This window comes from Mauremys mutica, chromosome 1, assembly GCF_020497125.1.
Source record: "Mauremys mutica isolate MM-2020 ecotype Southern chromosome 1, ASM2049712v1, whole genome shotgun sequence".
NCBI classification, from domain to species: Eukaryota; Metazoa; Chordata; order Testudines; family Geoemydidae; genus Mauremys; species Mauremys mutica.
The window spans coordinates 116292416-116307278 of NC_059072.1; the positions used below are offsets into that span (position 1 = coordinate 116292416).

The 14863-nt window shown below is 39.4% G+C and overlaps 1 protein-coding gene across 15 annotated transcripts in view; it reads right to left on the reverse strand.

Annotated features, from left to right (window-relative positions):
- Positions 1 to 1803: 1803 nt before the first annotated feature.
- The window catches only part of LMO3 (LIM domain only 3), a 187626-nt gene continuing 174566 nt past the window's right edge, over positions 1804 to 14863 (reverse strand). For 8 of the 15 annotated variants that reach the window (XM_045027425.1, XM_045027606.1, XM_045026696.1 and 5 more), the window contains one exon: positions 1806 to 2736. In XM_045027425.1, coding sequence (XP_044883360.1) covers positions 2631 to 2736 — 106 coding nt within the window. In that variant the 3' untranslated portion in view covers positions 1806 to 2630. Of the gene's footprint in view, positions 2737 to 14863 lie in introns of all 15 variants that reach the window. The other 7 variants (XM_045027183.1, XM_045027267.1, XM_045027109.1 and 4 more) reach the window with 5 other exon arrangements.

A 14863-nucleotide genomic window follows, 5' to 3' on the forward strand; every position in this document is an offset into this window, starting at 1 on the left:
AATGCTCTTAATAATACTTTGCACATATTCCTCTTGGAATCTGAAGAGCCAAAAACGCTTTACAAAAGCAGTGTAAATATTATCCCCATTTTACAGATGGGACAACTGAGGCACAGATAAGTTAAGTGACTTGCCTATGGGCACAGCAAGTCAAGGACAGAACCCAGTTTCTTAATTCCCATCCCTTGCCATGAGTCTTAGATTGGAGATTCCCAAATTGTGGTCTGTGAAGAGCTAGCAAGTCATTCTTGCTTCTAGCTGAAAGTAACAAAACAGGTTGGAGTGGGGAGGTGGAATGAGGAACAACAGGAGACTGTAATTTGTTTTTCTAAAAAGGCAAAAACACTTATTACCACTGAAGCAAATATGTAAATACCTTCCTAATATGACCCTTCCATGTAAACAAGTGCTGTAGTCACTACAGAGGTATTATGTAACTGTGAATGGGAGTGGAAGAGGTTCATGGGATCACAAATGGGAGAAGATACGGTCCACACCACAATCTCTCAATTAAGATGTGGTCTGTACTCTGAAAATTTTGAGACCCTTTGAACGGGACTGTTTTCTCTGACTAGAATGAACTATGATATTAGTGACCATTCCTTTCCTCCACGTTCTAGACAGTGAAAGTTAAGCTTTGTGACTAGCCCTTAGTTTTAATCTGGGTTCATATCCATACCAAAAAGCCACAATATTATAATGCTAAATCTCTCTTAGATGGACAAATTTGGAAATTCAGATATCAGGATTAAAAACCCATCTCCAAATCAATCCATTGTGCAGTCTATTCAGAACTCACACAATAGATACTAAGGAATCTCCTCCCCTCCACCATGGTGACTACAGAAAGAGATAATAGGAGTTGCTCAGGACAGCATTGCAACTATAAATCAAACCAACAGAGGGAACACAAAGATCTTTGATGTACTTTGTGTATAAGATTCTTAGCGGAAAGAAAACCCAAATTTCATGGCCTCATATGAGACAGTCAGTCATTTAAACACAGGCTATTTTCCTGGTGAGCTTTAATAGTGCCAAAGAGGAAAGGACTGACTGTGCATTTAGCCCATGTGTTACATGTTATCCCTTCATAGTTCTCACCTCAGCCTAACTGGTCATTAAACTCTGCCAGGAATATGAATACTTAGGGGCCTGCTGCTGAGGGAGCATTCTCACGGCTTTAAAATGTAGCTCCATCTACGCTAGGAGATGGACCTGTTCCTGACAGTGATTGCCAGGAAAGGGGCCCCACCACTCTTACCAGGTGTTGAAGATTATTTAATTGCCAGCATAGGCAGGACAGAATTTTTTTTACACCATCGCAAACAGTACGATTTGTACACGGAGGAATGTGGTATCTCTTGTTTTCTGTAATGATATTTAAAAGTATTGTCCCATTTACCTCAGCTTCTTCAATAGCCACCGAGGGTAGTTGTCAGCAATAAGTCACTTTCCTACTGTCAGCTAAAAGGGCCTTTTCTCTAACTTACACACACCCTATAACTGAAGCTGTTCTTGATGCCTTCTAACCGTATCATTTTAGAACACGTCACTTAGGACACAGCCACACAACTGTTAAGTTGTAAAGTTAGGGTTAAGTCTTGATGCAAAAAAACAAACCACCACAAAATAACCCCTCAAAAAAACAAACCTCAAAGCCTAAGAAATTAGATCTTACAAAAGATCTCTGCACAAGAGCAGAAGTCACTTTTTCAAATTAAACAACTTCAGAATATATATATGTTACAAGATACCCAAAGGCACTGGTTTGCATTAGGGCCTAATTTCCAGCTAATTTAAAAATAAAACCAACTTATTTTGAACATCTAGCAGCACAAAAGCAGCACCCAAAATCATTCACTTTTGCGCCTTCTATAATACATCCCAAACCAGCCAGAGTTGTTTTTCAAAAAAATTGTAATAAAATAAAAGTGCTCTTGGAGGAGATCTATACAATTAAACAGCTGAGGTTTAACCCCTGAAAAATAGAGGCTTATAACACAAGTGCTGATAGACCCTTAACCATAGCATTGTTTGCAGTGGTTGCTGCCAGAATTATTATTTTTTTAAATAGCTGTAATGTAAATAGTATTTTAAGCTCTTAACTGTAGCATAATGGTTGGGATTTGCTCTTTAATTCTTTTTACTAGAAAGATACAGCTAATTTAAAATAGCTGGTAGATACAGAAAGCATAAATATACAATAAGTTTAGACAGTGATTGTACTAAATGCAACAATACAAAGAAGCAAACAGGAACACAAATGGTAACACAATAAAACTGTATTACATTTGTGCTTCAAATATTACAATACATTATATACAATAGTCCAAAATAAACATCTCATGCCAAATGACACAAAAAGGAAAAAAAACAATAGCAAGCTCCCAAAAATAAAATAAAATAAAAATCCAGCAGTATGTACAGTTACCTTTTTTAATAAACATTCAACTCTGAACTGGAGCAATTTTCACTACATACATATGCAGTCCGCCTTTTATTCCACGTGACCATCCTGTCTCTCTATATCTACGCTATTCAGTAGGATCCTGTGTCATTTCTTATATACATGTTGAGCAAAAAAGATAAAAGAACATAGTGCTTTATATTCTTAACGACGTGGTGGCAGATCAGCGAACCTGGGGTGCGTAACCTTCTTTCATTAAACCCTCCTCATAGTCTGTCTGGCACAGAATCATGTTGTTCTTTAGGAAAAATTTGTCTCCAACACAAAATCTGAAAATACAACAACAAAGAAAAGAAAAGGTAGCTTTACAAGGGAACAATATGATCTTAAATCTAAAAAGTTGTACCATAAGTGTTCATAATTTTGTTGTACAGACGATGCAGCATACATATCTTGTGTCTGATGCAACATTGTGCAAAACAGTGCATGAAAGCCCAGCTTTGGATTTGTGCTGGTATCTAAATATATTCCTTGCTTTCAACAAAATTTGGTGCATCAGAGTGCTTTTTGGTCCCTCAACCAAGGGCTTGACTGAAAGTCCACTGAAGTCTACAAGATCCTTAGATCAGGTCATACCTGCACAGACAAAACAGGATAATATCCAAGACCACGGGCTGAATGCAAAGTTAATCTAATTCTTTACACAAATCAGAAAAAGGATATCATCATATGCTGTTGGATGCTTAACACACAGTTATGTATTATACAAATGGTAAATTATCATGATATTATATTTCAGTGCCAACAGCCACTAAATTCAAATGTCCTTTGAATCAAAACGTTTTAATGTGTGTGTATATAGAATTACATCTATATATGTTTGTGTGTATACGCACAAACACATGTAAGCATATGTAGACACACACACTGGTTTACCTGTAGGAATCAACTGTAAATTTAGTTACTAAATAGCTGTAATTTCTTCCCACTTTGTGATACAGCAGTCTACATATCCCAGTTTTCTAGTAAATGTCTCAGAACTTGGTTGCCAAGAAAACAATATTGTATAATTGTATTTTATTGTCTCAGAGGAGTGGAAAGCACATTTACCTCAACTATCTAGTTTCAAACTTAAGTAATAATTTCAATCTAAGCAATGTGTGCATGATTATCAGGCTACTTATATACATCATTTTAAAAACAAAGACGTGCTTTTTAACACATCTAGTGAACAACGAGGAGGGGCCTAGTATACAGAAAAAAGTTTCATTAATGACTGATTTTGCAACAGGATTATATTCCTTTGTTTATGGCAAACTCTCCAGCTATAACACATATTGGGAGCCCTTGCTTGCAGCATTCCAATTAAACTAAAGAGAGTAACCCAAATAAACCCCTTTGGATTGATGTGGATAAATGAAACCAGTTTCCATCAGCTAATTATGCATCTTACTATATAAAGTATTGTTTCATGTGTAACAGATTATAATGTTCTTTCCTGTATAATTTCCAAATGGGGACATCTTGGACACAATTAGGGTCAGAAATGAATGCTTGTGTTGTTTACGGTACATTTAACAGCAGAGTAGCTATGGGAATAGCTGTATATGTATTTAATTGTAAAAATTTAACCTTCAAATAGTGGTGTCTGCTGTAGTTGACCCAGTAAAACTTCGTATAATTACAGAAGGTGACCCTCATGACCTTTGCTAGTGGTCTCTCTTTATCAGATAGTCAATTTCTAATGATGTTCAAGCAGAAATCTTGGTGAATTGTTGCAGATTAAATTGTGTATTGAAAGCAGCCCTTTAATGTTTTGTGAAGTTGGCGGTTTAAATGAGTAGCAGTTGGACTGATTTACATTTGTAAAGATTGGAATGCTAGACAAACAGTGAACCCATTTATTTTCCAACTGGGTAGCTTTGGAAATTTATCCTTATGCTAGCTAAACAGATAGAGGGAAAACAGTGCAATAAAAAAGTGGATTGAAAAGAATTAGCTTTGCTCTTAAAGGAAAATTGGTTTGTCTATTTGTGGATTTTTTTCCTCTAGGATTACTGCCTGCTGCTGATGATGATTGAAAATACAGATTATGGAATGATCCTGAAATCTTTAAGTTATTTATGGTCAAGCCTATTTTATACAATTTACAGGTTTCCCCCAATCCCACTATATGAGCTGTAAGCACCAGAAAAAATATTTGGAGTCGATATATTGAAAAGGAGAGTTATTGAAATGAACTAGTTCTCCTCAGGTTACTCTTGATTCTTCAAATATTCCCCAAACCAAACTGAAACCTAGTCTATTTTTTTGCCTGAAAAGTGTATGGATGTGACCGCAGCTCCCCAGATTAGATACAGAAGTTATACATAGGTGGCCTTTTCACATACAAGTTCATTTTCCAGAAAAAAAAAGCATGTTTGACTTTAAATACAAAATTATTCATTTATATTTTCTATTATAGAAGTATTTGCACTAGATGATAAAATAAATAAGACACTGAAAACAATATCCTAGTGTGACGAATATATGACAACTGATGTTGATGGGGACAGGTCGCAGGAACTCAGTACAGATAATGCAAGCTCCTACTATTTGAAGAATATGAGTAAGCAGCAGGCTGCCACTCTTTGTGGGCCAGCCACTAGAGGGAGACATGATTACATCTCCTTGGCTAGCAGAATGCACTGTTTCAAACCCATATAATCATTCAAATACTCCTTTGGGGTCCAGGGTAACACAAGGATTATTTCCAAAACAAAACAGTTATTAAAGGAGAAAAACCCAGGGGATAACTTGGTTAAAATATTTAAAATACATCATGAAGCAAAACTAACTTAAGCTGCAAAGCTTTCGATTTTTTTTTAATGTTTGCGTCTTTTCTTCCAAGATGACAAAATCCTATGTCACTATTTTATTTAATCTTTCAGCCCTAAAGACCTACCTCAGCCACCAACCTCATAATCTGCAGGGAGTGTACTGTCCTATTCTAGAAATGAGCAGGGACACTTTTACACAAACTGCAGATTTGTTCCCATTACATTTTGCTTTTGCAATGTTATCTCCCTGACCTTAGATAGGTGCCTACATATGTTTGAAGATCTGGGCCTATGTGTCCCATGGTAAATCATGTATTTTTTCTAGCATTTCATATTTATACTCTTGAAGAACATTCAGTAAATTTTAAATACTAAGGCCCAAATTCTGTGCTGATTTACATGCTGTGCAACCTCGGGGTATGTCTACACTACCTGCTGGATCAGTGGGCAGTGATCGATCCAGTGGGGATCGATTTATTGCATCTAGTCTAGACGCGATAAATCAACCCCTGAGCCCTTTCCCGTTGACTCCTGTACTCCAGCGCCACGAGAGGCGCAAGCAGAGTTGATGGGGGAGTGGCAGCAAACTCACCGTGGTGAAGACACCACGGTAAGTCGATCTAAGTACGTCGACTTCAGCTACGTTATTCATGTAGCTGAAGTTGTGTAACTTAGATCAATTCCTCCCCTCAGTGTAGACCAGGGCTTAGTGACTAAAACGTGTTTGCAGGGGCAAGGGCTAGTCTTGAATTTTTCCCTCAATGTTATACCTGTGAACTATATTTTGGTGACAAAGGGGTAGCACCGAACAGAAGCTCAACTCACATTCAATGACACTTTGTACTAATACACTAGTAGGATATGAGAAGACTAATTGGTGGAGACAAGGTAAAATCTCTTCTCCCCCCGCATCATGTTCCCAAACCTCTGATCTTATTTGACCCTCAAAAATAGGTATGATATCTTTTAGTTGAAACTGGACTGGAACAAAGTGCCAAAATCTTGTTAAATTTTCAGACCTATGAGTTGGCAAGATCAGATAAGCATCTGAAGCCCCACGTTTTGGAGATTCATTCATTCCTAGATGGGATTACATTATTTCCACTTTCATAAATTAGAGACTCAACTGAAAGAATTCACATCTCCCTTTGGAAAAGAGGGGAAGGAGAAAGGGTGGAAACGGACTTCTGGTAAAGCAAAGGGTTTCTACATTAACTGATGTCTGCAAAACGAGGTAAGGCTTTTACTTCATCTCTGGCTATATCAGGGAGATGGTAGTGGCTGGTGCTGTGCAACATTTTCTTTCCTAGAATCCTTTTGTACATTTCACCTAATAAGCATGCAAAGGTGAGCAGGAAAATATACTATAGGCAGCATTAACATGACAGATTGGACTTACTGGCCATAAATTGACGATAATACTTTTGACATGTCTGTGATATTAGTGGAATGACCAATATAATTAACCTTCATCCTAAAACTCCTGTCATATTTTAAAATGGGAAAATGAAGGCCATTTATATCATGAAATGACCTCTGTTATCACTTTGTTTGGAAACAGATGGCATGCCTGGATCATCACAAGAAGTATAAAACTTGCATTCCAAGAAACAGCCATTTCATTTTCCAGAGCCAAGTGCTAAAGGGATCTCACAATTACCTGCCATCTTTACTGTAGCAGTCAGTACAAGATGCATGACAATGCAGTGGGGACTTCTTAGGAGAAGGTAAGAAAAATGGCTTGGAACCAAGATGGCTGTGTCCAAAGTGCCTCCTCTGCTGTTGTTGCACAAAGTATGAAACAAAATGTGGAAGCATTTAATAGATTTCTCCTAGGGTCAGCAGCCATACAATCTCTTCATTCAGATACAAAACACCCTTAAACTTTTTCTTGCATCCAATTACAAGTTAGTCCCTTATTCTCCTCCCTCCCAATTTTTGTAAAAGTTAATTGATCTGCCAATGTATCTCTGATTAATGCTTATGCGTACATTTCAATAGACTAGTTTTTATTTTACCTCATAGTCCATTAATATATACCTACGGTTTGCTAATTTTAGGGTCTCGTCAAAAGATCTATAACATCAAAGGCTAATGTCTAAGTTGTTATGGGAATTACATGCTTTCCTTGGTAAGAATTGGTACCATATATACGATATCACTCACTGCAGCCCAATAAAGTACACCTCTTTTTGCTATGCTTTTCAAAGATTATTAAAAGTTTGGTATGGAAAATCTTAAATTCATAAAAATACAAAAATGGCCATACAGGGTCAGACCAATGGTCCATCTAGCCGAGTATCCTGTCTTCCAACAGTGGCCCATGCCAGATTAGAACAGGGCAATTATTGAGTAACCCATCCTATCATCCAGTCCCAGCTTCTGGCAATCAGAAGTTTAGGGTCACCCAGAGCATGGGGCTGGATCCCTGACCATCTTGGCTGATAGCAGTTGACAGACCTAGTCTCCATCAATTTATCTAGTTCTTTTTTAAATCTGATTATACTTTTGGCCTTCACAACATCCCCTGGCAACAAGTTCCTCAGGCTGACTATTCATTGTGCGAAGAAGTACTTCCTTATGTTTGTTTTAAATCTGCTATCTATAAATTTCACTAGGTGACCCCTGATTCTTCATTACGTGAAGGGGCAAATAACACTTCCTTATTCACTTTCTCCACACCATTAATGATTTTATAGACCTCTGTCATATCTGCCCTTAGTCTCCTCTTTTTCTAAAGCTGAACAGACCTCGTCTTTTTAATCTCTTCTCACATGGAAGTTGTTCCATAGCTCTAATCATTCTTGTTGCCTTTCTCTGTACTTTTCCCAATCCTAATATATATATTTTTTGAGATGGGGAAACTAGAACTGCTCACAGTATTCAAGATGTAGGTACACCATAGATTTATATAGTGGCATGATGGTATTTTCTGTCTTATTCTCTATCCCTCTCTTAATGGTTCCCAATGTTCTTTTCTGTTAGTTTTTGTTTTTTTAGGTTTTTTTTGTCTGCTTCTGCACATTGTTTTCAGAAAACTAACCATGATGACTCATGATCCTTTTGTAACTTTTTGCCATTGCTTTGCTTTGGACTTAACTATCTTGAGTAATTTTGTCTCATCTGAAAATTTTGCCACCTCATTGTTTACCCCCTTTTCAGATCATTTATGAACATGCTGAACAGCACTGTCCCAGTACAGTTCCTTGGGGGACCCTGCTATTGACCTCTCTGCTGTGGAAACTGATTCGTAGCTTCGCCCCCTATCTTTTAACCAGTTACTGATCCACAAGAGAACCTTCCCTCATGACTGCCTACTCTGCTTAAAAGCCTTTGGTGTGAGACCTTGTCAAAAGGTTTTCTGAAAGTCCAAGTATATTAGATCAACTGGATCACTCTTGTCCACGTGCTTGTTGACACCTTAGAAGAAATTCTAATGGTGTGGAGAGGCATGACTTCTCTTTACAAAAGCTGTGTTAACTCTTCCCAACAAATTGTGTTCACCTGTATATCTGATAATTCTGTTCTTTACTATAGTAAAATTTTCCTGTTATTGAAGTTAGACTTACTAGCCTGTAATTACCAGGTTCGCCTCTGGAGTCTTTTTTAAAAAACTCAGCATTACATTAGCTATCTTCCAGACATCTGGTACAGAGGCTGATTTAAATGATAGGTTACATACCTCAGTTAGTAGTTCTGCAATTTCATATTTGAGTTCCTTCAAAACTCTTGCATGAATACCATCTGGTCCTGCTGACTTACTACTGTTTATCAATTTGTTCAAAAACCTCCTCTATTGACGCTTCAATCTGGGATAGTTGCTCAGATTTGTCATCTAAAAAGGATGGCTCAGGTGTGGGAATCTCCCTCACATCCTCTGCAATGAAGACTGATGCCAAGAATACATTTAGCTTCTCCACTACAACGGTCTTGTCTTCCTTGAGTGCTCCTTTAGCACCTCAATGATCCAGTTGTTAACTGATTGTTTTGCAGGCTTCCTGCTTCACTTAAATATTTTTGCTGTTAGTTTTCATGTCCTTTTGCTAGTTGCTCTTCAAATTCTTTTTTTGGCCTGCCTAGTTATATTTTTACACTTGACTTGACAGAATGTATGCTTTTTTCCACTTTCCTCAGTAAGATTTGACTTCCAATTTTTAAAGGACATCCTTCTGCCTCTAAAAGACTCTTGTACTCTATTGTTTAGCTATGGTGGCATTTTTTTTTGTCCCCTTACTGATTTTTTTAAAATTTGGGGTATACATTTAGTTTGAGCCTCTATTATGGTGTTTTTAAATAGTTTCCATGCAGCTTGCAGGCGTTTCACTCTTGTGATTGTTCCTTTTAATTTCAGTTTAACCAGGACTAGCTGCTCAAAGAAGCAGTCATTAATGGTGCCTAGAAATTTTATCTCTGCATCCCATCCTGATGTGCTATGTACCCAGTAAATACTGGGATAGTTGAAATCCCCCATTATTATTATTGGGTTTTCTGTTTTTGTAATCGCCCCTGAGCATTTCACAATCACCATCACCATCCTGGCCAGGTAGTACATTCCTACTTCTATACTCTTATTATTCAAGCATGGGATTTCTATCCACAGGTATTAAACTGTATTCTAAAATAGTTGGTGAATAACCTCACCTTTCAGGTCTTGTAGGAATCAAATGCTAGAGTTAAACATATACAAATCTAATATCATCCACATAAAATTATGTCTGATAAAGAATAAAACAATTTTGTCGCGTAGTGTAGGCCTCCTATATTTTTTTAGGATGCCAGATGAAAGTGTTTATATTCTGGGACCGGAACTCGGATGAAAGTTTGGCCAGACAAACTAAAGCCCAGTTGTTAAGATAAAGAGAATTCCCAAGAAAAAATAAAAGGAGAGAAGACGAGGTTTAATATCCCTCGGTGGTGGTGGTCAGATGGGAGTTTTAAACCATAGCCCAAATTGGCCCAGCAAGGTGGAGAGGAATTATCTAGGAGATGATGAATGGGGTGGAGCCTATTGGGTCAGGCTGCTAGAAAATGAGACGAAAGAGGGAAAGGAGGGAGACAAACTCTGGGAAGTCTGAGAGCTGAATGCAGAGTGAGTTTGGCAAGTTTAGCTCAGCAGGTCAAACATGGACATGGCTGAACCCAGGATGTACGAGTTTCTATTTAAACCTCAGCTACCACACACTCTCTTTTGGCACACTTGTCAAAGTCTGAGGGAACATTAATCTGCAACATCAATCTTTGCCAGTTATTTATTTTAATTTGTTCTCTATTTTCCATTATGACAATATTTGTTCTCTAGAAGCTACCCTGGCTCTGCTGATTGGGTTGGGGCTATTGCTGAGAGAAGGTAAAGGGTTCTACTTGGGAGAAGAGGTTGAAAATGATTGTGGGGAGCAAAGGGCAGCATTTGAACCATGTAAGTGACTACATCACAGTGACCACCATAGAATCCTTAGGGAAGGAACGGTACCAAGAATTAGCTCTCTGGTATGAAACTTCAGAAAGGCGAATTTTTTTTAAAAATAGAGGAAGCTAGTCACAGCAACCCTACAGTCAAAGGTGAAAAAATTAAAATCTTTAGACCCAGAATGGAGATTACTTAGGCATACCATAAGAGACACACGGGAACCATCCATACCCCAAAAAAAAAAAAAAAAAAGAAACAAAAAAGAAAAAAGTAGCAAAGGCAGGAAGGAAAAAAAAAAGGACAAATGGCAAGGTAAAAGATAGTTTGAACCAAACTTATCCTTCAAGCTATGGAGATCTAACTTAAGTGAAGTCAATAAAAAGAAAGAGGTAAAATAAATGGTAGCTCTCTACCTAAGAGCGAATTTAGGTCCTGATCTAAAATATACCAAATCTAAGGGAGTCTTTCTACTGTCTTCAATAAGCTTTGAATCAAGCCATTGACGAGAGAATGGTTAAGATATAAAAGCACCTATTAAGAATATATAGCCAAGCAGCAGAATTGCTGAGTCTTGTCACTGTGAGCTGGTTCCTAAGAGGGCTGGGACCCTGTGTCAGGCTTATCCTCCCTCCCCCACTGGAAGAAAGGAATAAAAGGGTCACATGATGGAGAGGATGTGTCTAAGAACCAGGCCTCCTGGGAGATATGATGGCAGCCCAAATTAAGTCACAAGAGAGACTCCAGGGAGAGCAGACCTGGCTGTGCTTACTCCATTAAAGGGCAGGAAGAATAGCCAGGAAAGGATTAGTGCGGAGGACTAGGCTAAGTGACTCTCCAGCATTCCTAAGAAGAGAGCCTGGGAAACAGACATGAGGAGAGCAGGAGTCTGCTGGAGGAAAGCCTGCACTCAGGGTCTGAGCCAACCAGATTTCCAAAAGAGGAGAGCTATTGAGAAAACACTTGCAGGATGAAGTCTAAGTTGTTTAACCTGGGGAAGAAGGGGAAACCGAGTCACAGCCCAGTGACACACTGGGTAGAACCCTGGTGGAGGTCTGATGGACTACCAGAAAATAAAGGGAACAGTTAAGGAGAATAAGGATATTGCAGAGGAGTTAAATTATTTCTTCACATCACTTTTTGGCACAGAGGATGTTGTAGCGAGATCTACCATAGTCTTCTCAAGTAATCAAGATGTATTTGAGTGTTAAAGAGAGGATGTTGAATAAACTGACAAATTAAAGATCAACCAGGACTAGATTGTATAAAGCCAAAGAATTTAGGAATGAAGTGAGCTCCACCAAAATAAACAAATAAATACCATCACTCATTGAAATTGGCTACCTGAGCATAACAAACATTACACCTATTCTTAATGTCCCTTAGCACAGAAAAAACTTAACACCAGGTTGCCCCAAGGATCCACAGGATGTGGCTTAGTCTATTCATTAATGACCTGCAAAAGAGGATGAACAGTCAAGAATCTACATTTGCAGATGACACAAAATTATTCAGGCTAGTTAAACCTAAGGAAGACGGAGGAACTTCAGACAGACCTGACAAAGCTAAACAAGTAGGCGACACAATGGCAGATGAAATTCAGTGTTAACTAATGCAAATTCAGAGTAATAATTTAATCCACTCATCATGGGTTTTAAATTAACTATATTCACTTAGGAAAAAGGCCTGTTAACGGCTAACAGCTTACTGGGAACCTCTTCCGAGGGCACACCAGTAGTTGAACAATTAAAATGTTAGCGCATACGAAGAATGGTATATCGCTATCAGTTATGTTACAAGAGCACTCCAAATATGCTAAAGTCTGCCCTAAAGACACAGACGCTGCCCGAAAGAGTTTACAATTAAAAGGGACAAAAAACAGGGAGTGGGGAAAGGGATCTAATATATAAGCCGAGAGATGGCTGGCATGTTTTGTTAGCTCAATGCGTGCGTGTGTGTGTGTTTAAAGAAAATATTGATCTCAACTCATTTTATGTAGGGATAATGGTAGAAATGGGTCTTACTTGAATGAGAACAGTGGGTTTAGTGAGTCAGCTCAGGAATGATATTTCATACACAGAAGGCAAGCATAGGAAAAGGGATATAAGCATAATGGTATTGTTGGCACAGAGTACATCTGTACAATTTATGAATTCTTTGAGATTATGAACTCTGTGTGTGTCTTCACCAAGATGCAAACTCCATTTTGAAAGTGGGGCAAGCTGCTTTCTCTTTTGCCTTTTTACCACCATATCGTACTGAAATTCCAACACATACTAATAGAGGGCTGACTATAGAGGGTTATTAACTCTGGATGGTCCTCTATTCAAATACAACCATCCTAGAAAATAGACTGGCTCCCACCTCGGAGAAATGGTTTGTCGGGAAAAAGGTCACCTGGCAGGGGTCTCGGATCACCTGAGAAGCCTGATCTGGAAGTCACCTGACAAAGGGACTGGAAGATTATAAAAAGGACAGGAGCTGATCTCTTTGGGGTCTTTGGCCATTTTCACCAAATCAAGCAGAGAAAAGCTGCTGCAGCAACCTGATGTGATGAAGCGGAGGAAACCCTGCGTACTTGAACTCACAAGGTCCCCCAAGGATCATTCAGGATATATTTTTTCTATGTGATCAGTACTCTCTGTGCCAGGGCCGTCCCTAGCTATTCTGGAGCCCTATGCAGCCCCCACCCAGGGGGGGCATGTGGGGCCCCAGGCCTCCGTGGGGGTGGGGAGGCTGGCTTGGGGGCTGGCTAGGCCGCCAGTGAGTGCAGGTTCAGCCCTGCTGCACTCCTCAGGGGAGTGGGGGCGGGGCTGGGGAGAAGCAGGAGCGGGAAGAAGCGGGGCTGGGTCAGGGAAGGGGCAGGGCGGGCAGAGGAGGGGTGGGGCAAAGCGGGGGCTTTTGGGAAGGGGTGGAGTGGGGGCAGGGCTGGGCCGGAGCAGGGGTGGGAAGAGACAGAGCAGGGGCTGATGCCCTACGCAGCTGCGTACTTTGTGTATGGGTAAAGACGGCCCTGCTCTGTGCTTTATCTGTTAAGAAAAGAGCAATTGTGGCTTAGACTCTCATGCAAAGTCTGTCTCTGTGTGTTAAGCATTACGCCTACCACATGTCCCTTTGAGGATGCAAACCAGAAAGCTCAAACCTTCCAGTGGAGTTTTGGGAGAGGATGTGTTTAAGCTATCGGGGTTATGAGTGGAGCCTGAGGGGTCAGCTCTGGTTCTAGTGGCTGGGCAGGGAACCATGTAATCACAGCTCTCAGGTGGGGATACTAAACACAGAATCTGCACCCCGAGAGGGAGCTCAGCGATTCCAATAGAGCAGCAGTGCCTAGACTCTGTTCAGACTCCAGTAGCTTAAAACACACATGGTGTCAGTGGCTGCATCCCCTTATACCAGTCTGGGGAGTGACCGAGAGGGAGGTGCTTCACTAGAGTTGTGACACACCCTGACCTGGAATTTGGTTTTCAAAGATGAGACAGAGGAAATACAAGGGGTCCTGAGATGGGCAATGAAAATTATTGGAGGTATGGAGATTGAAAAGAGTAAGAGGAGATAATGAGGTGTGATGATAGAGGAATACAAAATAATGAATGGTACCAGGAGGTCAATCCAGCACTCCTCTTTTACCTTAACATAATACAAGACTGCAAGGAAATAAAATAACACCGATGTGATTTTTTTAAATATGAAATACATAAGTAGCGGAACTCATTGCCACAAGATAACATTCAAGAGTTTAGTAGGATTAGAAATTTGTATATAATATGCACATCCATAAATTAGAATTTATAAAAAACAAAATAAAAACAAGAGGTACAAATTATAATGCTCAAGGGCATAAGATAGTCACAAATGTCAGGTGGTGAGGAAGAAACATACTCTATGGGTAGGTTATTTTGTTATTGTCCATTATTATTAAATATTTATATTACAATAGTACCCTGAGACTATGATCAAGATTGTGCTCCATTGTGTTGTGAGGTTACAATATATGGAATTCTTTGAAACATCTTGGTACTGGCCACTGGTTTGATTAGATGGACCATGTGCCCGCCAGTTATGGCAATCCCTGTGTGATCAAGGATCCCTGACCCTTCTCATAAGGCTTTCTACTTATGAGCAGAGGTGCTGGAACAATTTGTATAGTGGGGATGCTGAGAGCCATTGAACCAAACCGTAACCCTGTATATGATGGAAACCACTTCAGCCCCGAGGATGCTACAACACCCCCAG